General features: G+C 48.5%; 1 protein-coding gene across 9 annotated transcripts in view; it reads left to right on the forward strand.

Annotated features, from left to right (window-relative positions):
• The window catches only part of ARHGEF10L (Rho guanine nucleotide exchange factor 10 like), a 142,597-nt gene extending 120,999 nt beyond the window's left edge, over positions 1–21,598 (forward strand). For all 9 annotated transcript variants that reach the window (XM_053400989.1, XM_053400987.1, XM_053400988.1 and 6 more), the window contains 3 exons: positions 8,657–8,831; positions 17,530–17,652; positions 19,815–21,598. In XM_053400989.1, coding sequence (XP_053256964.1) covers positions 8,657–8,831; positions 17,530–17,652; positions 19,815–20,341 — 825 coding nt within the window. In that variant the 3' untranslated portion in view covers positions 20,342–21,598. The remainder of the gene's footprint in view (positions 1–8,656; positions 8,832–17,529; positions 17,653–19,814) is intronic.
• The last annotated feature ends 425 nt before the right edge of the window (positions 21,599–22,023 follow it).

A 22,023-nucleotide genomic window follows, 5' to 3' on the forward strand; every position in this document is an offset into this window, starting at 1 on the left:
ATATACTTTTTGCTCAGGCAAAGCGTGCCCGAAAACACATCTCTTCACATAACCAACTTACAAAAATGTGCTATAATTAGGCAAAATTGCTTTGTAAATAATTGCCTTGGATATCAGCCAAAAACTGCATGCAGGAAAAGGGAGAGAAAAGTGTCTGTTAGGAGAAATCTGTGCCAAAATCCTCATGAATATTCATGGGGATTTTAAAATTAAAGACAATTCAAACTAATGCGGAGAGGCGGTAGAGCTTAAATCGAAGGTGGAGAAGGGAGAGGTTCCCCAAGATTGGCATTTTTGCCCATGTCTGATCTAGAACCCTCCTTTTTTAACTGTGCATGGCTCTAGAACTGATAGGACAGCCAAACTCAACTACCTGAACGGCTGTCCCATGAAGGATGGAGCAAGCTTGTTTTCCTACTGCTCCAGGGTGCAGGACCTGAACCAACAAATTCAAAGGGCCAGAAAGGAGAGCCCCCCTAAACAATAGGAAGAACTTTCTGATGGACTCATAGAATTGTGGAATTTGGATGGACCCCAAGGGTCATCTAGTCCAACCACCTGCAATGCAGGAATCTCAGCTAATAATAATAATAATAATAATTTATTATTTATACCCTGCCCATTAGGTTGGGTTTCCCCAGCCACTCTGGGCGGCTTCCAACAACAGTAGTCTATTAAACATTAAAAGCTTCCCTAAACAGGGCTGACTTCAGATGTCTTCTAAAAGTCTGGTAGTTGTTTTTCTCTTTGACATCTGGTGGGAGGGCGTTCCACAGGGACTTGGCTTCTCACAGTGAGGGAACCACCAGAAGGCCCTCGGCCCTAGACCTCAGTGGGTCACGATGGGGGTGGAGATGCTCCTTCAGGTCTACTGGACCATCCAACCTCTGCTTAAAATCCTCCGAGTCCACAAACTCCCCACGGAGTTTGTCCCACTGTCAGAAAGCTCTTAACAGGCAAAGCATGGGCTTTGCACGGGCTCTACTGCTGAGCTACTGCCCTTTCCTTAAAAATAAAGTGGGTTTCTAGTCCTCATCATTCTAAACAAGAGGCTGATTGTAATAGGAAACGACACAGCCTTTGCCCATCTAGCTCTGTATTGTCTAAATCGGCCTTTCTCAACCTGTGGGTCCCCAGATGTTGTTGAACTACAATGCCCATCACCCCTAGTTAGCAAGGCCAGAGCTCAGGAATGATGGGAATTGTAGTCCAACAATATCTGGGGACCCACAAGTTGAGAACCGCTGGAGGGACCGGCAGCATCTTTCTAGCGATATTCACATTCTTATGCGGTGATGCCTGGGATTCAAGCTGGGTCCTTCTGCATGCAAGGCAGGGATCCAGCCTCTGAGCTACACCTTTCCCTTAAGTTGCAGAGATATGGGCAGCTGCTTTCTACTGACTCAGTTGATCTTCCTCTACTGTCTACACTGGCTGGCAGTGTCTCTGCTGCATTCATCAAGAGTATTTCCCCAGTCTTACCTGGAGATGCTGTTGGGGGTTGGGACCTTCTGTATGCAAGGCAGATGCACTCCTCCACCTGTGACCCTTTCTTCTATGAAAGCATACAGAGTGTCTGTGTGTGTGTGTGTGTGTGTGTGTGTGTGTGTGTAGCAGGTCTCCAGTCTTCCAAGAGGCCGGAGAGTGATGCTGTCGGATGATGAAAGATCACTTCCCCTATTAGACGACTGGCTTCAGACCAAGGTGTCCATTAATTAACCAGCTTGGGATTATGGATAGTTACTTAGAGTGGCACCTTAAGGAAGGTGCTTTGTGAAAGTGAAGGTGACCGTGTGGTGGGTGGGTGCCTTTCTCTGCAATTTTATTTTATTTTTTGCGAGGAGAGGGAAGGCCTTGATGTTGCTTCTGGGCCTCAGTTGCCTGAAATGCACATGTTCCTATCCAAAACGAGAGTTCCTCTGAGCAAGTGCAGAGCGCGTTTCCCAGGTCTGGCAGGTTCGGAGGGTTGCAAGAAGCGTTCAGCAGCTCCTCCAAGTGTCTCTCTTTTCCAGGGATGGCCCTGGGTTTACAGAAGCTGTCCTGGTTTCTGATTTGATCCCGGAATGTCCCACTTTTCTGTAAAGGTAAAGGGACCCCTGACCATTAGGTCCAGTCATGGCCGGATCTGGGGTTGCGGCGCTCATCTCGCTTTATTGGCCGAGGGAACCGGCGTACAGCTTCCGGGTCATGTGGCCAGCATGACTAAAGCGCTTCTGGTGAACCAGAGCAGCGCACGGAAACGCCGTTTACCTTCCCGCCGGAGTGGTGCCTATTTATCTACTTGCACTTGACGTGCTTTTGAACTGCTAGGTGGGCAGGGACCAAGCAACGGGAGCTCACCCTGTCACGGGGATTTGAACCACCAATCTTCTGATTGGTTTAACCCACAGTGCCACCCACGTCCCTTAGGATGTGCCTATTTTCATCAGAGAAATGTCACAGAGTATGGAACCGTGAGATCCCACCCCAAGCCAAGGAGATAAGTAACTGCACAACCTTTAGAAGACATCTGAAGGCAGCCCTGTATAGGGAATCTTTTAAATCTTTTATTATGTTTTTATATATGTTGGAAGCCGCCCACAGTGGCTGGGGCAACCCATTCAGATGGGCTGTGTATTATTATTATTATTATTATTATTATTATTATTATTGGACGTCCCTATCTTCACTGGAGAAATCTTGGAGGGTATGTGTTCAGGATGGAGGTGGAACTGTCTGACTCTGAGCTAGATGGACCCAAGAGCCACAATCCGTCAAAAGCAGTTTCCTACATCAATTCCTAGAACTGAGCAGAAGAGATGAGAATGCATGTCGCTGCTTTTGTTCATGCAGAACATGGGACATTGGCCCATCTAGCTGAGTATTACCTGCATGGACTGGCAGCAGCTCTCCAGGAACCGTTGGTCTGATCATTCAGGCAGTTATTGTGTTCTTCCAGGCCTGTACATGTGAACAAACCTTCACATACATGCTGCCACCTCCAAGCTGCTTGCTCCAGCAATCTCTGTTTTCCCCTGATTGTGAGGGTAGTGGGGGGAGGATGTTGGCACCTCCTCTGCCTTGGCACCTTCCGTCAGCCGAAGTTTGATGCCTCGTCAATACTAATATGACTTTTTACGCCTCCCTTGCTGCCCGGCGGGATTTATGGGAGCGCTGTTTTTATATAGACATTTCGAGGTACATAAATGCCGCCGTTCCCGCTGTGGGTAGGGTTGTGTCAGCGTTTTCAATATAATATTCTGGGTTTTATAATGCAGGCAATAAAAGATGGTCGCACCGAGCCGGAATGCTGCGCAGCGGAGCCTCAGTCCCAGGGAAGGGGGGGGGGTGGAATACGCTGTATTTCTGCTCTAGAGAGAGGGGAGAGAGTTCGCGGGTGGTTGATTTGTGGGTGTCATCTACATCTAGTTAGAGTGGGGAAGACGGTGACTCAAACTCGCAGCCTTAAAAAGTGAAGGGGGCTCCCGTCTAGGGAGAGGTCTCAGCATTTGAGGCTTTTTAGTTTAGAGAAAGGGCGGGGGAAGAGGCGACCTGATCTAAAATTATGCGTCGCTACCCTGAAACTCCAATGGAGCTGAATGTGGGAAGATTCAGTCCTCCTTCGCACAGCGCGGAGTTAAACTATGGAACTCTCTGCCCCAGGAGGCAGGGATGCCCACCAGCTTAGTAAAGGTAAAGGGACCCCTGACCATTAGGTCCAGTCGTGGCCGACTCTGGGGTTGAGGCGCTCCTCTCGCTTTACAGTGGTACCTCGGGTAAAGTACTTAATTCGTTCTGGAGGTCCGTTCTTAACCTGAAACTGTTCTTAACCTGAAGCACCACTTTAGCTAATGGGGCCTCCCACTGCTGCTGTGCCGCGGCTGCATGATTTCTGTTCTCATCCTGAAGCACTATTTCTGGGTTAGTGGAGTCTGTAACCTGAAGCGTATGTAACTTAAAGCGTATGTAACCCGAGGTAGCACTGTATTGGCCGAGGGAGCCGGTGTACAGCTTCCAGGTCATGTGGCCAGCATGACTAAGCCGCTTCTGGCGAACCAGAGCAGCGCACGGAAACGCCGTTTACCTTCCCGCTGGAGCGGTACCTATTTATCTACTTGCACTTTGAGGTGCTTTCAAACTTCTAGGTGGGCAGGAGCAGGGACCGAGCAACGGGAGCTCACCCCGTCGTGGGGAGTCGAATCGCCGACCTTCTGATCGGCAAGTCCTAGGCTCTGTGGTGTAACCCACAGTGCCACCCACGTCCCTTGCCCACCAGCTTGGCTTTAAAAGGATTAGACAGATTCACAGAGAATAGGGCCACTAGCCACAATGGCTATGTTCTGCCCCCCATATTCTGCTTCTGAATACCCATTGCTGTAAAACACAGATAGGAGGGGAGAGTGAAATTGTGCTCAAACCCCGCTTGCAGGTTTCCCCCTTTGGCCTGATCCAGCAGCCCGGGATCTTTGTGTGCTGTTACGTCAATTCGGCACATAAATCAAGGGTAACTTTTTGTACACTAACATCTTTCGGAGGTGGATGCAGGCAGCCGGATCATTTTCTTTTTAAAAAATGTTGTTTTATGGTATGTTTTATAGTACTTTTACGACTTCATGTTTTTGTACTGTAAACCGCCCTAGTCATCTTTGTATTAAAAAAACTAGTACAGAAATCGAATAAAACGGTCGATAGTAAGGGTGTTTCACAGGAGCCGGAGAGAAGCTAGCCTCCTGTGGGATGGCTAATAATAATAATGATAATAATAATAATAATAATAGTATTTTTTAATTTATATCCCACCCATCTGGCTTGGTTTCCCCAGCCCCTCTGGGTGGCTTGCAACATATAAAACACAAAACATCAAACATTTTTTAGAAAACAAGATATCCTATACAAGCAACATGCAAACCAATAAATCAATAAAAACCAATAACAACAATAATAAACAGTTTGCAGTTATACCCAAATTAAAGTACCGTAACCGCCAACTAAACCCCAACTAAACTAAAATAAATTTCCAGTTCACCAAGTTATGCCAATGGCGTCTCTCTCATTCTCTCTCCCTTCCTTCCTTCCTTCCTTCCTTCCTTCCTTCCTTCCTTCCTTCCTTTCTTTCTTTCTTTCTTAAAAAGTATTTGCCACCTGCAATTCCAAAAACAGCCCGGTGTAAAAATTTCACCTTTGTTTTATGGGCTGGATTGCAATCGGCCACCATGCTTTCCTACATGGTGAATGAGGGGAAAGTTTGACGACCGCAGGCGATTGCTGCTACTGATAAGAAAGGAGGGAAGAGAAGGGTTGCGCAGTAACAAAACATCCCTGGTAGTTTTGCTGTTTGGGTGGAAATGGAATTGGGGGAAAAGCATTAGCCGTATTGAAGAGATTAGGGGTTTGGGGAGCCTCTTTTAGCCTGAGGGCCACATTCCATCCTGTGCAGCAATCCGGGGGCCAGAGGCAAAAGCAGAGCGACTGATAGGAGCCATATTGATGTTGGCTAGCCCTGCCTTAAGACACAGGCATGTATGAGTCTGCCTAACAAAAGAGGCCATCTATCCCATTAATGTCTGCACTGGCTGGCAGCAATGGCTTTCCGGGTTTTCAGGTGGGGGTCTTCTTCCCCAAGGCCTGCCTCAAGATGCAGGGGGGGTGAACCTGGTTCCTTTCGTGTGGGGTGTGAAATAAGAATATTGAGGGGTCCCTTCAAGGCGGGGGTCAGCAAACTTTTTCAGCAGGGGGCCGGTCCACTGTCCCTCAGATCTTGTGGGGGGGGGCTGGACTATATTTTTGGGGGGAAATGAACAAATTCCTATGCACCACAAATAACCCAGAGATGCATTTTAAATAAAAGGACACATTCTACTCATGTAAAAACACGCTGATTCCCGGACCATCCGCAGGCCGGATTTAGACGGTGATTGGGCCGGATCCAGCCGCCGGGCCTTAGTTTGCCTACTCATGCTTCAAGAGGGTCAGCTTCTTAAGGAAGACTGGACCTTTGGAGAGAGCCTACCTTTTAAGGCTCAAACCGGTCAGGAAATGAACAGAGACCAGACCATGATATACGAAAGCAAAGTGACTATAAGCCTGATCTTTATTAAAGGGTGCTCCCCCCCCCCAAACACACAGGAGAGACGAGGAGGACCCAGGACAAAGGTGTGCAAGCCCTTATATAGACATTGAAATTGCCCACCCTGGAACTCAAGAGCACCCCCAGAAACATACGTACATCACAGAAGGGGTGTAGCCCAAGGCCACCCCCCAGATACATCAGAGATGGAGAGGACTACAACAGAAATCTGAGTGTCTTGTTTTTTCTCCTGTCTGCTAGGTTACCTGATTGGATTACCTGGGCATCCTGGCCACTCTTTTGTTATGATAATTACTCAACTCCTGAATCCAGGTCACAGGCTCACCCTATTCATATCTTAACTGTGCCCTTGAGACAGGATTTGTGAGCAAAGAGACAATGGGGAGGCTCCCCATTTCCTTCGACCTTGCAGAGAAATATATCTGAGGTCAATTTGGGAGAGAGAAAATGCTTTCAGGACTTTTCTGTGGGTTTCAGACATGTGGTCTATGCATATTTGTATGTGCTTGCTTGGTACATTTATGAACATCTATTTTTTAAATGTATAAGACCTTAAAATTCTTATAACAGGTGCATGGGCCCTGCCACCAAGCAGTGGCCCTTTCCTGAAAAACAAAACAAGTTTCTAGTCCTTGTCGTTCCATGTAAAAAAGGCTGGTTGAAAAAGGGAACTGCCCCCTGCCTGAGATTTATTGGGATTGTTGGGTTCCTGTGCTGAGCCTCAGAAGGGCTTGTAAAAGCCTGACATGTCAGAGGGGGAGAGAGCAACTGGAACCTGACAGGCCAGTGAATTAAATTCTTAGGTAATTGCATCTTTGTGAGTCCATCGCTGCAGTTGGTTTGTTTGCCTGCTTCGGTTCCACTTGCTGAATAACACCCCCCACCCTTCCCTAAAAACCCCAGGATGTGCGCAGGTGGACTTCTTGGGATCTGCAACAACGAAAATCCATTTCCCCTTCTCTTCCCCTCCCTCCGCTCTTAAGCAAAAATTGAATTCTGATAGCTCTGATGCCAGCTTCTTGCTGCTGCCGTGGATTTGCAAACAAGCAATGGATTTGTGGGTGTCTCCGCTTCTGGATCTCTCCATGGCAGGGAGAGCAGAAAAGAGTTGCCTGGTGCTGTGGCTTGGCGGCCGCTCAAAACGGACCAGTTACCAGAGCCCCCTGTCCATGGAGGCGCGGGTCAATTCTGTGTCCAGAGCGGTTGTCTACCAGCTCCATCTGGTACACAGGCTGAGACCCTACCTGCCCGCGGACTGTCTCGCCAGAGTGGTGCATGCTCTAGTTATCTCCCGCTTGGACTACTGCAATGCGCTCTACGTGGGGCTACCTTTGAAGGTGACCCGGAAACTACAACTAATCCAGAATGCGGCAGCTAGACTGGTGACTGGGAGCGGCCACCGAGACCATATAACACCAGTCTTGAAAGACCTACATTAGCTCCCAGTACATTTCCGAGCACAATTCAAAGTGTTGGTGCTGACCTTTAAAGCCCTAAACGGCCTCGGTCCAGTATATCTGAAGGAGCGTCTCCACCCCCATCGTTCTACCCGGACACTGAGGTCCAGCACCGAGGGCCTTCTGGCAGTTCCCTCCCTGTGAGAAGTGAGGTTACAGGGAACCAGGCAGAGGGCCTTCTCGGTGGTGGCGCCCTCCCTGTGGAACGCCCTCCCATCAGATGTTGAGGAAATAAACTATATGACTTTTAGAAGACATCTGAAGGCAGCCCTGTTTAGGGAAGTTTTTAATGTTTAATGCTGTATTGTGTTTTTCATGTTCTGTTGGGAGCCACCCAGGGTGGCTGGGGAAACCCAGCCAGATGGGTGGGGTATAAATAATAAAGTATTATTATCATCATCATCAGCAGCAGAATCCTCTTTTAAAGCAATCCATGTTGGTGGCGATCACTGCCTCCTGCAGGAAGGAGTTCCGCAGTTTAACTCTGCCCTGCTTAGAGGTCTTCCTTGGGAGGTTGTGAACTCTCTTTCCTTGAAGGCTTTTAAGCAGAGTTTGGATGGCCATTTGTCAGGGATTCTTGGGCTGTGATTCCTGCATTGCAGGGGGATGGGCAAGATGTCCTTTAGCCCCCTCCCCCACTCTAAGATTCTATGAAATTCATGGAGGAGAAGGGTATCAATGGCTAATAGCCATGATGGTTAGATTTTCTATCTCCACTGTCAGAATCACAAGTGGGAATCCCAAACTGCGTCCATGTCCTGCTCCCGTAAGCCACTGTAAGAACAGGATGCTGAACTAGATTGGCCTGCTAGCAGGATGCTTCTTGTATAGCCTCCCTTCAGCTGTTGTTTCCTTCTAGTGTTTGGTATTCAGGGTACACTGCTCCTGTCCATGGAGTCTCTGTTTTGCTATCGTAGTTAACAGGCACTGCCCCCATCTTCCCTGAATTTGGCTAACTCTTAAATAAGAAAGTTATCGCCACCGCTTCAGGGAAGTGGGGTATAAATAATAAAATGATGATGATGATGTACAACAACAACCCTTTGCCACTCTGCGAAGAGGGTGGCCGGTCCAGATGGGCCTAATCCAGCCGCAAGCCTCTCCTGACCTTGTGTTCTTCCCTTCCTTGCAGCAAACTTTTGAGGCCCACCCGGAGGAAGAAGCAAGCGTCACCCACATGATCAAGGCGGGCAGTGGCGTGTGGATGGCCTTCTCCTGTGGCTCCTCCGTCCGGCTCTTCCACACCGAAACACTTGAGCATCTGCAGGAGATCAACATCGCCACACGGACCACTTTTGCCCTGCCAGGTAGGCATGGGACCACCAACAGTGACAATAGCTCTGGATATTCCTGGCCTGGCAGCCCAAACTGGCACCACTGTGAGGCCATGCATGTCTGGGAGGGTCAACTAAGTTTTACTGATTGAAATTACCATATCTCCTCAAAATCATTTCTCCTGAATATTCCCCATCTTTCTTCCACTGTTGAACAGCTCTTGGAGAAGTGGGCTTGGACCTGATAGCTCCATCTCTCCTTCCCTGTGCCAAGTCAACCCAACTACCACCACAACCGCAACCACAAATTCTTTGTTAATTTTATTTCTGTTGCAGCCACCCTGCCCTGTGCCTTTCTCAGACCTCTCTCTCCCCTCCCCACTTTCTTCCATTTGCAAGATGGAGTAATTGTACAATTAGGACTAAATGCATTAGCTGTTTAAAGTGTTTCATGGCTCTCTCCCTTTTTTTTTTTAAAAAAAGCTTTTTTAAAAAAGACCCCCTTTTTAAAAAAAAAGAATCGCTGCTTCTCTTCTCCTTCCCTCGGAGCGAGCGTTTTAATTTTGGTATTAATGCATATTTGAACTTAAGCTGTCTCATCCTTTTTAACTAGACAGGCCGTTAATAAAGTCTTTCTCGCAGAGAGGCCCCGGCCTTTTAAAAGCGGTAGATCTATTAGCCGGGACGGAGTCTGACGTTGCGGCATTAAGCCTCTGAGATAAAATATTTATTCTCCGTTAAGAGTCCCACCCGCCCTCTCTTCCCCGAAGAGCAGGGGGCACAAGAAGCCTTATCAGCATCGCTATGATCTGGGTGGAACCCCTCTTGTAGCTCCCATGCATTACTCTTCAATTCTTCTTGCAAAAAGCTTGGAACTTACTGCCTTATGCTGAGTCAAACCGTTGGTCCATCGAGCCCAGTGTTGTCCACACAGACCGGCAGGCATCTCTCCAGGAGTTCAGACCGAGATCTTACCTAGAGATTGAAATGGAGGCCTTCTGCATGCTCTACCTCTGAGCTACAGTCTTTTCCTTAAAAACAAAGCATGCTGATAGTCCTCATAGTTCTTCAGACCCTTAGTCCATCTAGTTCAGTGTTGTCTTCACTGGCCGGCAGGATGCTCTGCAGGGTTTAAGGCTGAGGCCTTGCCTACTCCTTCTGCATGCAGAGCAGATGCTTCGCCTCTGAGCTACAGCCCTTCCAGTGTAATATGGAATCTATGGGTCCCTACCTTCCCTGTGCTTTATCCTTTGCAAAACACCTACTGAGTTAGACTTGTGGCTCAAGGGTGCCTTAAGCAGAACCTGCCCTAGAAATGATAGCACCGGCCATTTAATCCAGGGCTGGGGGGACATTAGGACCACATTTCCTCCCAGATAATTTTTAAGGGCTGCATGCAAGGGCAGGGCTAGAAGGAAAAGTGGGCAAGGCAGGAGAGGCCAATTTTTCCTTTGTAGAGCGGGCTTGCTTTTGTACAAAAACCTATTTCCATCTTCCATGCAAGAGGCATCATCAGACCTCAAGGATGTGTCCCACGCAGGAGGAAGAAACTAAGGGAGGAAACAAATTCAGGGCTGTGAGAGGTTTTGGCCTGGGGAGCATTCTGAGGACCAGGGCAGAGAGGTTTTTGAGGGCTCCATTCAGCCCCCATCCCTGAACTTCTTCACCCTCCTTTTAATCAATGAATTGGTCAGGTCAATGGATTCCTACCGAAACCCGATCGCTTTACTGGCAACTCCCCATTTACACAGGGGTTATGCTCTGAGGCACCATGCGTATTTTAAAGGTTAAGGGACCCCTGACCATTAGGTCCAGTTGTGGCCAACTCTGGGGTTGCAGCACTCATCCCGCTTTATTGGCCAAGGGAGACGGTGTACAGCTTCCGGGTCATGTGGCCAGCATGACTAAGCCACTTCTGGCGAACCAGAGCAGCGCACAGAAACACTGTTTACCTTCCCACTGGAGCGGTATCTATTTATCTACTTGCACTTTGACATGCTTTTGAACTGCTAGGTTGGCAGGAGCAGGGACTGAGCAACGGGAGCTCACCCCGTTGCGGGGATTCGAACCGCCGACCTTCTGATTGGCAAGTCCTAGGCTCTGTGGTTTCACCCTCAGCGCCACCCGCGTCCATGCATATTTTAGGCCCTGCTAATTGATCAGGCATCACATTTTAAAAAGGTTTCCAGTATTATTATTTTTTACAAGGTGACTTATGGAAAGCTGGAGATGGCAGGGACCATGTTCAGAGGGTCTGGGGGGATGTTGCAGGTCGGGGTGGGGGCTTCTTCTGAGATGTGGTCACAGCAGGCTGCCGTCTTAAAAGCAAAGCCTGCATTTGTCCCTCCCCCCAAGTCCTCGCTCTTTTCATATGCAAATATATGCAGGTTTAATCAGCAGAGACGTGCATTTAATCAACAACAGATTCCCTCAGTTGGATGCCTGGCCCGACTTAAGAAATCACTATATGAAATTGGTGTCCTTTCACGGCAACCCTTGTGAGAGAGACCACCTCGTCTGTTGAGTGGGATGGCCGGCCTCACCCTGGCTGAGTGTTGGTGGGTTTTGGAGACAGGGTCCTTCTTCGCACAAGTGAGTAGTTAAAAAACGGAATTTGCTCTCACAAGAGGCGGTAACAGCCACCCACTTAGAGGACATTGAAAGAGGATGGAAATTCTAGAGTTGGAAGGTCACGCCCAGCAATGTAGGAATCAACGCTAAAGAATCCCTGACAGACAGACATCCAACCTCTGCTTAAAAACATCCGGGGAAGGAGAGTTCACCACCTTTGATAGCCACCTCTGTTGAACAGTTCTTACTGTCCTGATGTTCATTCAAAATCTCCTTTTTGGGAGCCATCGTTTCTGATCCTAGCCTCCAGAGCAGAAGAAAACAAGCTCGCTCCATCCTCCATGGGACAGCCCTTCAGATATTTGAAGATGGCTATCATATCGCAGTGAGAGATTTTACTTTCTTGGGCTCCATGATCACTGCAGATGGTGACAGCAGTCACAAAATTAAAAGACGCCTGCTTCTTGGGAGAAAAGCAATGGTAAACCTAGACAACATCTTAAAAAGCAGACACATCATCTTGCAGACAAAGGTCCCTATAGTTAAAGCTATGGTTTTCCCAGTAGTGATGTATGGAAGTGAGAGCTGGACCATAAAGAAGTCTGATCGCCAAAGAATTGATGCTTTTGAATTATGGTGCTGGAGGAGACTTGAGAGTCCCATGGATGGCAAGAAGATCAAACCTCTCCATTCTGAAGGAAATCAGCCCTGAGTGCTCACTGGGAGGACAGATCCTGAAGCTGAGGCTCCAATACTTTGGCCACCTTATGAGAAGAGAAGACTCCCTGGAAAAGACCCTGATGTTGGGAAAGATGGAGGGCACAAGGAGAAGCGGACGACAGAGGACGAGATGGTTGGACAGTGTTCTCAAAGCTACTAACATGAGTTTGACCAAGCTGCGGGAGGCAGTGGAAGACAGGAGTGCCTGGCGTGCTCTGGCCCATGGGGTCACGAAGAGTCGGACATGACTAAATGACTAAACAACAACAACAATAATAACTTCTCTCAGTCTCCTCTTTTCCAGGCTAAACATCCCCAGCGCCTTCAACTGCTCCTCATATGGCTTGGTTTCCAGACCCTTGATCATCTCAGTCACCCTCCTCTGCACACATTCCATCTTGTCAATATCCTCCTTCAATTACGGTGCCCAGAACTGGACACAGCACTCCAGATGTTCTCCGACCAAGGCTAAACATACCCAACTTCCGCAAGCGTTCATCCAAAGGCTTGATTTCCAGACCCATCATCATCTTAGTCACCCTCCTCTGCACATATTCGACAAATTCATGGAGGAAGACCAGGATGTCAATGGCTACCATCCAGCACTGCTATTTTCTCCCTTCACTGACGGAGGCCACTTGCTGTGAATTACAGGATGGGAGAAGTTGTCCCACCCAGGTCTTGCATTTGGTCTTTCCACTAGGGCATCTGCAAGAACAGGAAGCTGGGCTAGATATTTTAAACCAGAGGGGAGCTAACCTGTCGCTCTCTAGATGTTGTCGGACCCCAGTGCCCACTGTTCTTTACCATCATCCAGCAACATCTGGAGGGCCGCAGGTTCCTCATCCCTGAACCGGACCATCACTTGCCTTTACTTCCCCTCCAGCTACCTTCCATCACAATGTTTTACACCTCTGCATTCAAGATGGCAGAGTTCTGATGGAGGCAGCTATGGAGGCAGGGAAGGTGAGTGATGGTCTGGGATGGGGAAAGCTATGGACATTGTTGGACCTTTCATCTACCTGGTCAAGGTTAGGGATTATGACCACCTATGATCCTCTCCCCTGTTCTGTGGTCTTGGATCAAATGAGTTTTGCAGTGGGTGGGTGTCATGTGCACTTTTATTATAAAATTTGCAAACATGTGTCCGTTGTTGAGCTATTATAATGAATCCCAGCCACGATCTTCAATTTCAAGTAGAAGTGTTTGATTTTTTGGCTTCTGGGGGAAAAATAAAACCTTTCTAATAAACAATGAAAGGTCACCAGTTCTCATTAAAACAGGTTCTGCTTTCTGGCGCAAGACAATTTAGCTAAAATAAGCAGATTCACATGTGCCTCTGTGTTTTCCCCCATTTTCCTTTTGCGGATCTTTGGCTGCCCCCCCCCACCAAAATCATATCATTCCCTCGCTCCACTAATTGCATTAAGATAGCAGTTCTTGATAATTCCTAATTAAATTCATTGTATGAATCAATGAAATAAAACACCGTTAAGACCCAAACATACAACCGTCTCGGCGATTCCGAGAATAGAATTTGTGCCGTTAGACCAATATTGCCGAATTAATTGTTCCGGCCCGCCTTTATTTATTTGCTTTATGAATGCCTTCCCGTGAAATGTCCCAAAGTGATTAGCCATAAAACAGCAGCAATAAAAACAGATATAAATACCATTTCCAGTCCAACACAAAGAAAACCTAGGCTAGAAATCTCCACTTAAAAGGTTTGCTGATGGAAGAATACTGCTTTCTGCCTTCCTAATTATTCAGGAATCTTCTTTGGGTAGGGATCTGCTGCTTGGTGATGAGGCAGAGATAGACCAGTTTGATCCTCATCTATATTTCCCTTTCATTACGGGTGGGGAGGAATTAAATTTGGCTTGCGTTTATGGGTGAACCTACCAGCCGATGTTAGAATTCCTGCTCTGCGATTGCAGTCATGGTTGTGAAACTGTCTTTGCACCGAAGACCACCTGGTGCCTTCAATATACAGTTTCTGGTGAACGCTGAACCTCTTCCCACCCAGCTTTCGACAGTCAAGGTGTATATTTATAGCACTCACCTTATTTCTGTGATTGTAAGTTGTTTTAAATTGATTTTGGCACCGTGCCGCAATGTTGCATTTTAATGTCGCAACCTGTCCTGGGAACTTAGGGTGAAGGGCAAGCGATTAGAAATATTATTATATATTATCATGTCCCATTATCATTTTCTGAAACAATACGTTGTGGAAGAAAATCAAACCTTTGCACTACGATTAGGGTAAAGGTCTGTCTATTAAGACAAAGCAATTGCATTGCAGAAGACCCCCCCCCAAATCAGCCAGACCGTCTTCTGAACTAATCAATAGGCGTTTCTGCTTATCGATGGAGCTAACAGCTTTTTATATGGATGAAAGAAGTTGTCGCAACCCAGTTAGTAAGAAACTAGCCTTACAGGAGAAACGCAGGGAAAAAACAGCATTGCTGAAATCAAACGTTGCATCCTTCCTCCAGTCTTTCATCTTCTCTCCCACTTTCAGGCCAACTTTTTCCTTATGCTCTAAGAGAGACGTGGCCTTATGAATTTAAGATCTGAACAGGCTCAAGCCCATTACAGGCCCAGGGCCCCGCAGACCCCATAGCCAGACATGGAGCTTGCGGATTGTGAACCAAAATGCAGGGATCCTTCGAGATCTGCTCTCCTCCGAATTTTGCAGTGAAGTTCTCCCGCCAAGTCACAGGTTCAGAAGTGCATACACTACAGGGGTGCAAAGTGTACATGACAACTGTGTGTGTTAGTGACACACACAAAAAGGCATGTTAGGGGAAATCGCTTTGCATAAGGTAATAATAAAAAGGAGAGTGTATCTTAGGCAAAATTGCAAACCGTTAGGTGAAATTTTCGGGACGCGGGTGGCGCTGTGGGTAAAAGCCTCAGCGCCTAGGGCTTGCCGATCGAAAGGTCGGCGGTTCGAATCCCCACGGCGGGGTGCGCTCCCGTTGCTCGGTCCCAGCGCCTGCCAACCTAGCAGTTCGAAAGCAAGTAGATAAATAGGGACCGCTTACTGGCGGGAAGGTAAACCGCGTTTCCGTGTGCTGCGCTGGCTCGCCAGATGCAGCTTTGTCACGCTGGCCACGTGACCCGGAAGTGTCTCCGGACAGCGCTGGCCCCTGGCCTCTTAAGTGAGATGGGCGCACAACCCCAGAGTCTGTCAAGACTGGCCCGTACGGGCAGGGGTACCTTTACCTTTACCTTTTAGGTGAAATTTGCGCTAAAAGCTCATGAGGGCTCTCTCTCTTTGTGTATAATATCTCAAACTGACATGCAACTGGGGAGAACTGAGTTTAAGATTTGAAAAAGGGAAACAGAAATTAACCAAGGAGCTGGAATATTTTTAATTTTGGAACACAATTTTTTATTGATTTTCACAAATTTTCAATCTATGTTTTTCTCAATATTTTGACTTCCCAGCCTTTCCTCCATGATGGTTCTATCCCCCCCCCCCCATATCTGTGGCTTTATATAACATACTTTTATTCAATACATTGATCCTCTATTTCGCTTACTGTTTTCATTTGGCTGATCGTAATTCAAACCGTGCCCCGTGTTTTCATTTGAAAATAAGATCGAGGAACCCAGAATACTGACAGATTTTCCCATTCTTGCCGGGGAGATGGGCTGCTGGATGTGTTGCTGAATAGGAACCATCCCCTCTAACTCTTAACTCACGAACTCCCTCTCTTGTTTGATCACTTCTCCTCCGCTTCACCTGTTTCAGGGTGGGATCCATGCCTGGCCTCCCTCCTGTTCATCATTGATGCTGTTGCTAACCACAGAGACAGGAGAGCTAATCTGCCTTGACACTCAAAACATGTTAATTTGCAGCAGTGGGTTAACCAATTGATTGTCCCCTTGGAGTGGAAAGCAATGCAGGGCTCATCTGCTTTAGCAAGGAAGGGGCACCCATGCCATAGGTAAGGTAAAGGGACCCCTGACCATTAGGTCCAGTCGTGGCTGACTCTGGGGTTGCGGCGCTCATCTCGCTTTATTGACCGAGGGAGCCGGCGTACAGCTTCCAGGTCATGTGGCCAGCATGACTAAGCCGCTTCTGGTGAACCAGAGCAGCGCACGGAAACGCCGTTTACCTTCCTGTCGGAGTGGTACCTATTTATCTACTTGCACTTGACGTGCTCTGAAACTGCTAGGTTGGTAGGAGCAGGGACTGAGCAACGGGAGCTCACCCCGTTGTGGAGATTCGAACCGCCGACCTTTTGATCGGCAAGTCCTAGGCTCTGTGGTTTAACCCACAGCGCCACCCGCGTCCCCTACCCATGCCATAGAAGGGGCAAATTGGTCCATTTTTTGTTCTATCAGACCACATTCGCACCATCCATTTAAAGCACTACAATACCACTTTAAACAGTATGGGCTTCCCCCAAAGAATCTTGGGAACTGTAGCTTGTCAAGGGCGCTGAGAGTCGTAAGGAGATCTCTATATTCCCCTTGCGGAAGTATAATTCCCAGAGATCCCCAAGAAGAGAGGTTGACTGTTCATCTACTCTAGGAATTCTAGCCCTGGGAATGGAAGAGGGGTCGTCTTCTTCTTCTTCTTCTTCTTCTTCTTCTTCTTCTTCATTTATGCTTTTCAGATTTATACATTTCACTAATTTTACAATCATTTTAACATTTCAAACGTCAACCTTCTTCCCCCTCTTTCTGTGGTTTAAATTAAATTTATTTTTAATATCTTCTGCATATCCAAATTAACTGAATTTGCTCATTTATTCATCTGCTTCATACTCATAAACCACAGGTTATTACAGTAATCCTGCCAACGTTCTTATCTGTTTGCAATTTATCTGTAAATACCCAATAAACCATTTCCATTTTTTAAAATAAGAAGTTTGTTATCTCGATTTCTTACTCTTCCAGTAAGTTTCGCCCTTTCTGCATATTCCACAAGTTTTTGTATCCATCCTTCCTTTGCTGGGACTTCTGCTTCTTTCCGTTTTGGGGCGAGTAACATTCTTGCCGCTGTAGTCGCATACGTGAATAAGTTTCTATACAGTTTAAAGGGGGCTTCTAACAGATCTCAGCTCACAGTAATGAGATTAATTTATGTCGGGATATTTTGGTTGACTTGCCATTGGGGGAAGGGCTCAGTGGTAGAACACCTGTTTGGCATGCAGAAGGTCGTAGGCTCAGTCCCCAGCATCAGCTACAGGTATGGCTGACTTCTGCCAGTCTGTGATGACAATATTGAATTTGATGTACAATTGACTTTCTTGTTGCTGTCTCCTGTTGCTTCATTCTGCTTGCTGGCGGGTGTCCCCTATGGCTATAGAAGTCCCAGGATGAATGGTTTGGGGTAGTTTCTGGCTAATCTACCTTTACAGGCCAAAAATGGGCAACAGCTTCTGCTCCTCCAGTTAATCTGCCCTTCCCTTTCTTCCCACAGGCCAGAAGAATGTCCGCGTCACCAGCCTTCTGATTTGCCAGGGCCTTCTCTGGGTTGGCACCGACCAAGGCATCTTGGTCCTTTTGCCTGTGCCTAGGTTGGAGGGCATCCCCAAGATCACAGGTGAGTTTCCTTCTGCTGCAGCGAAGATGGGGAACATATGTGGTCTTCCAGATGTGGCAGGGCTCAGAATCCCACCTGCCCTTGCCAGGATAATGGGAACTGGAGTCCAATCCCAGAGCCACTGGTCCTCCATGCCTCCATTAGAATAAGTCAGAGTTGTGATAGTAATAGTAATTTATTATTTGTACCCCACCCATCTGGCTGGGTTTCCCCAGCCACTCTGGGCAGCTTCCAACAAAGATTAAAAATACATTAAAATGTCACACATTAAAAACTTCCCTGAACAGGGCTGCCTTCAGATGTCTTCTAAATGTCAGGTAGTTGTTTATCTCTTTGACATCTGATGGGAGGGCGTTCCACAGGGCGGGTGCCACTACTAAGAAGGCCCTCTGCCTGGTTCCCTGTAGCTTTGCTTCACGCAGTGAGGGAACTGCCAGAAGGCCCTCGGAGCTGGACCTCAGTGTCCCCGGCAGAACGATGGGGGTGGAGACGCTCCTTCAGGTATACTGGGCTGAGGCCGTAGGGCTTTAAAGGTCAGCACCAACACTTTGAATTGTGCTCGGAAATGTACTGGGAGCCAATGTAGGTCTTTCAGGACCGGTGTTATATTGTCTTGGTGGCTGCCCCCAGTCACCAGTCTAGCATTCTGGATAAGTTGTAGATTCCAGGTCCCCTTGAAAGGTAGCCCCACATAGAGCACATTGGAGTAGTCCAAGCGGGAGATAACTAGAGCGTGCACCACTCTGGCGAAACAGTCTCAGGTAGGGTCTCAGCCTGCGTACCAGATGGAGCTGGTAGATAACTGCCCTGGGTACAGATAGGGGTAGCTAGGGGGCAGCAAAGGCAAGTGATGGTCAGAGGGTGATGGAGGTTGCAGCAGTGAGGGACATGCGTCTCTCAAGCTGCTGTTAGACTCCAGCTCCCAGCTGCCCCAGACAGTAAGGCAAAGAAGCCCCTGAGTCTATCACCTTCCATTAATTTAAATGGGTCTACACTAAGTAGGACTTAGATGGGTACCATCCCATCATTTTTTTGGGGGGGGGGAGGGGTGTCTCCATGCGGCCAAGTCAACGCATGTTGTTGGAGGGGAAGTGGAAATTTGATTTTTGCTTTCAGAGCTGGGTTTGGAGAATTGCATTTGCTTCATCTTATTTATTCATTTGTTGCATTTCTATAATCATGCGTTTCCCTCCCAAGGAGCTGAAGGTAGCTCTTCTCCCTCTCCTCCTTTTATCCCCACAACCACCTTGTGAGGTAGGCTAGGCTGGGAGATGTAGGGATTGGCCCAAGGTCACCCAGTGAGCTCCATGGCTGAGTGTGGGGGGGCAGATTTGAACCCTGGTCTGTCCCAGGTCCTAGCCCAGTGTTTCCCAAACTTTGGGTCTTCAGCTGTTTTGGGACTACAACTCCCATCACCCCTAGCTAGCAGGTCAGGGATGATGGGAATTGTAGTCTGAAAAAACCACTAGAGACCCAAGTTTGGGAAGCACTGTCCTAGCCTGATGAGAGCCAGTGTGGTGTAGTGATTAAGAGTGGTAGTCTCGTAATCTGGGGCACTGGGTTCGCGTTTCCGCTCCTCCACATGCAGCTGCTGGGTGACCTTGGGCTAGTCACACTTCTCTGAAGTCTCTCAGCCCCATTCACCTCACAGAGTGTTTGTTGTGGGGGAGGAAGGGAAAGGAGAATGTTAGCCGCTTTGAGACTCCTTAAGGTAAAGGTAAAGAGACCCCTGACCATTAGGTCCAGTCGTGACCGACTCTGGGGTTGCAGTGCTCATCTCGCTTTATTGGCTGAGGGAGCCGGTGTACAGCTTCCAGGCCATGTGGCCAGCATGACTAAGCCACTTCTGGCAAACCAGAGCAGCGCACAGAAACGCCGTTTACCTTCCTGCCAGAGTGGTACCTATTTATCTACTTGCACTTTGACATGCTTTCGAACTGCTAGGTTGGCAGGAGCAGGGACCGAGCAACGGGAGCTCACCCCATTGCGGGGTTTAACTCCTTAGGGTAGTGATAAAATGGGATATCAAATCCAAACTCTTCTTCTTCTTCTTCTCTAACCACTGCACCACTACTGCCCTTCTTAAAACAAATTTCTGCTATCTATGAAGCTGGTTTCTGTGTTCCTAAAAGGGCTCATGCGTTTCTCTCTCCACTGCTCAGGGAAAGGCATGGTGTCCCTTAACGGCCACTGTGGCCCGGTGGAATTCCTGGCTGTCGCCCTCAGCACCCTGGCCCCGGACATTCTCAAGAGCGACAAGGAGGATGACCCCTCTGTGGATCCCGTATCTGCCAAGGATGAGAAGCCGGACAGCAAACCAGCGGATCTGGCTTCCCAGAATAGCCCTCAGATGAGGGAGCTCCGGAAAAAGGGCATTCTCCTGCAGTACCGCCTCCGTTCCACCTCTCACCTCCCCGGGCAGCTGCTCTCGATGCGAGAGGCGCCCTCCACCGGGAATGCCCCGGAGCACACCGAGGAGGACGGCTCTGTCTACGAGATGGCCGACGACCCAGACATTTGGGTCCACAACCGGCCGTGCGCCCGCGATGCCCACCGCAAGGAGATCTCCTCCCTGGCTGTGGTTTCTGGCGGGAGAGGCTACCGGAACTTCAACTCCAATGGCAAGCTGCCAGCCAGCAGTGAGACAGACAGTACCTTGTTGATATGGCAGGTCCCACTGATGCTATAACCCTGGCCCCCTCTCATTGGCCGGCCGGCCGTCCCTCCCACAATGCATTGCTTTGGAACACCTTGCAAAGGTGTGTTGGGCTCACCAGAGGTGGTGGCTGCATTCCCCCCATCCCAATGGACTCTCCCCCCTGCCCCTTAAATCTTTTGGGGAAAACATCTTGCCTAAAAGAGGCTCCAGATTCCTTCTCTACTTTCCCCCCTCTCTCTCCGTCGCGATTGGAACACGCTTCAAGCCTCCCTGTTTGGAACACACACAAACGGTATGATCGCATCTCACGTGGGGGTTTGGTTCTGAGATTTCTGCATGTATGCAAAAACCGTATGCTCAAGCTGCCCCCAGCTTTCTGAGTCCTTCCCTAGCTAGAGCGCCGAGTGGGCTGGCTCTCGCAAGACCTCGCGGGGTCCTCCGAGTTCCTGTTGGATCTCACGCAAGGATCCCCAGGTTTCCGGAGCTGGTGTGCCAAGAAGGCCTTGCCTCCCCAAGGAAGGCAGAGGGCTTAAAAACTCTTTTTGCACTGGGGAACCCAAGCAGACCTGGAGCAAAAAGAGCTTTCAAGGTATCTGCCTTGCTTGGGGAGACCAGGCCGAAATGGTGTGCCAGTTCTGGGGCGCTCTTGCGAGATCTTTCAGGGACTGTGGACTTCTTGGGAGAGCTTTCCTTCACTTCTGGAGACGGCACCCTGAGAGGGCCTTGAGCAGTGCAGAAGGAGCTTTTAAATTCTCTGCCTTGCCTGTATTTCTCTTGTGGGATTTCAGCCAACTGGACTTCAGTGGTTGAAATTGTGCAAGTTAAATATGTTTGAGGTGCGATCACACTGTATGAAATAGAGAGATTTTTTTTCTTTGCAGTTCAAGGGGTTGTGTATTTCGACTCAGAGCACACCCACTGAAAAGAATGACGTTCACTTCGGCAGGTCTACTCTGAGTAGGAGACAACTCCGGACCTCTTATGCGCAGCCATTTCCCGTACTTACAAAACGAGCTTGCGGTTTTAAAAAAGAACTTTCCAGATGGCATAGGACTTGGCACCCTCCTTGCGGGCTTTGGAGGCGAGCCAAAATTCCCCCCACTCCCCCCACTGAATCCTCTTCTCTCCCTCCCCCCCCAATAGCGGCATGAGGGTTTGTGTATCCATGTGTGAATATATATATGTAATATTAAAATCCATGTACATTATTATGTTGTATAAATAAAATCTGTATATAGTGTGGGGGCATCTCGGGATGCCAGAATAAAGGTGATTGGAAAAACGAGAGATCAACTGCACTGGAAGCTTTGACATCTCCTTGACAGCTGGTGTGTCTGTTCCCACCGGGCTCGGATTAGAATCCCGCCAGCTAAGCAAAGCGTTTTGTCGTACGATGAGATGCGGAGACATTTCTCAAGCAACGCTGGAGGTGCACAGTGGCTGGGTGCCCCTTGGGAGAAGAGAAGAGCTAGAAGAACTGAAACTCGATTTTGTGGGGTGCCCACGATAGTCCAAGCTTACCTGACCTCACAGGTAGGAAATCTTGTCCCTCTCTCAGGGTGGTCCAACTTTTCATTCCAAGAGGGCTGCAACAGTACTTCGACACAGAACCCATGGGCCGCACGCTGCCTTGTGATGCGGGGCATGTGGAAGGGATGCCAACATTTGAGGACCCCCCCCCCCAGCAATTGCACTGACTTTCCAATGCCCAG

This window comes from Podarcis raffonei, chromosome 8, assembly GCF_027172205.1.
Source record: "Podarcis raffonei isolate rPodRaf1 chromosome 8, rPodRaf1.pri, whole genome shotgun sequence".
In the NCBI taxonomy this organism is placed as follows: domain Eukaryota; kingdom Metazoa; phylum Chordata; class Lepidosauria; order Squamata; family Lacertidae; genus Podarcis; species Podarcis raffonei.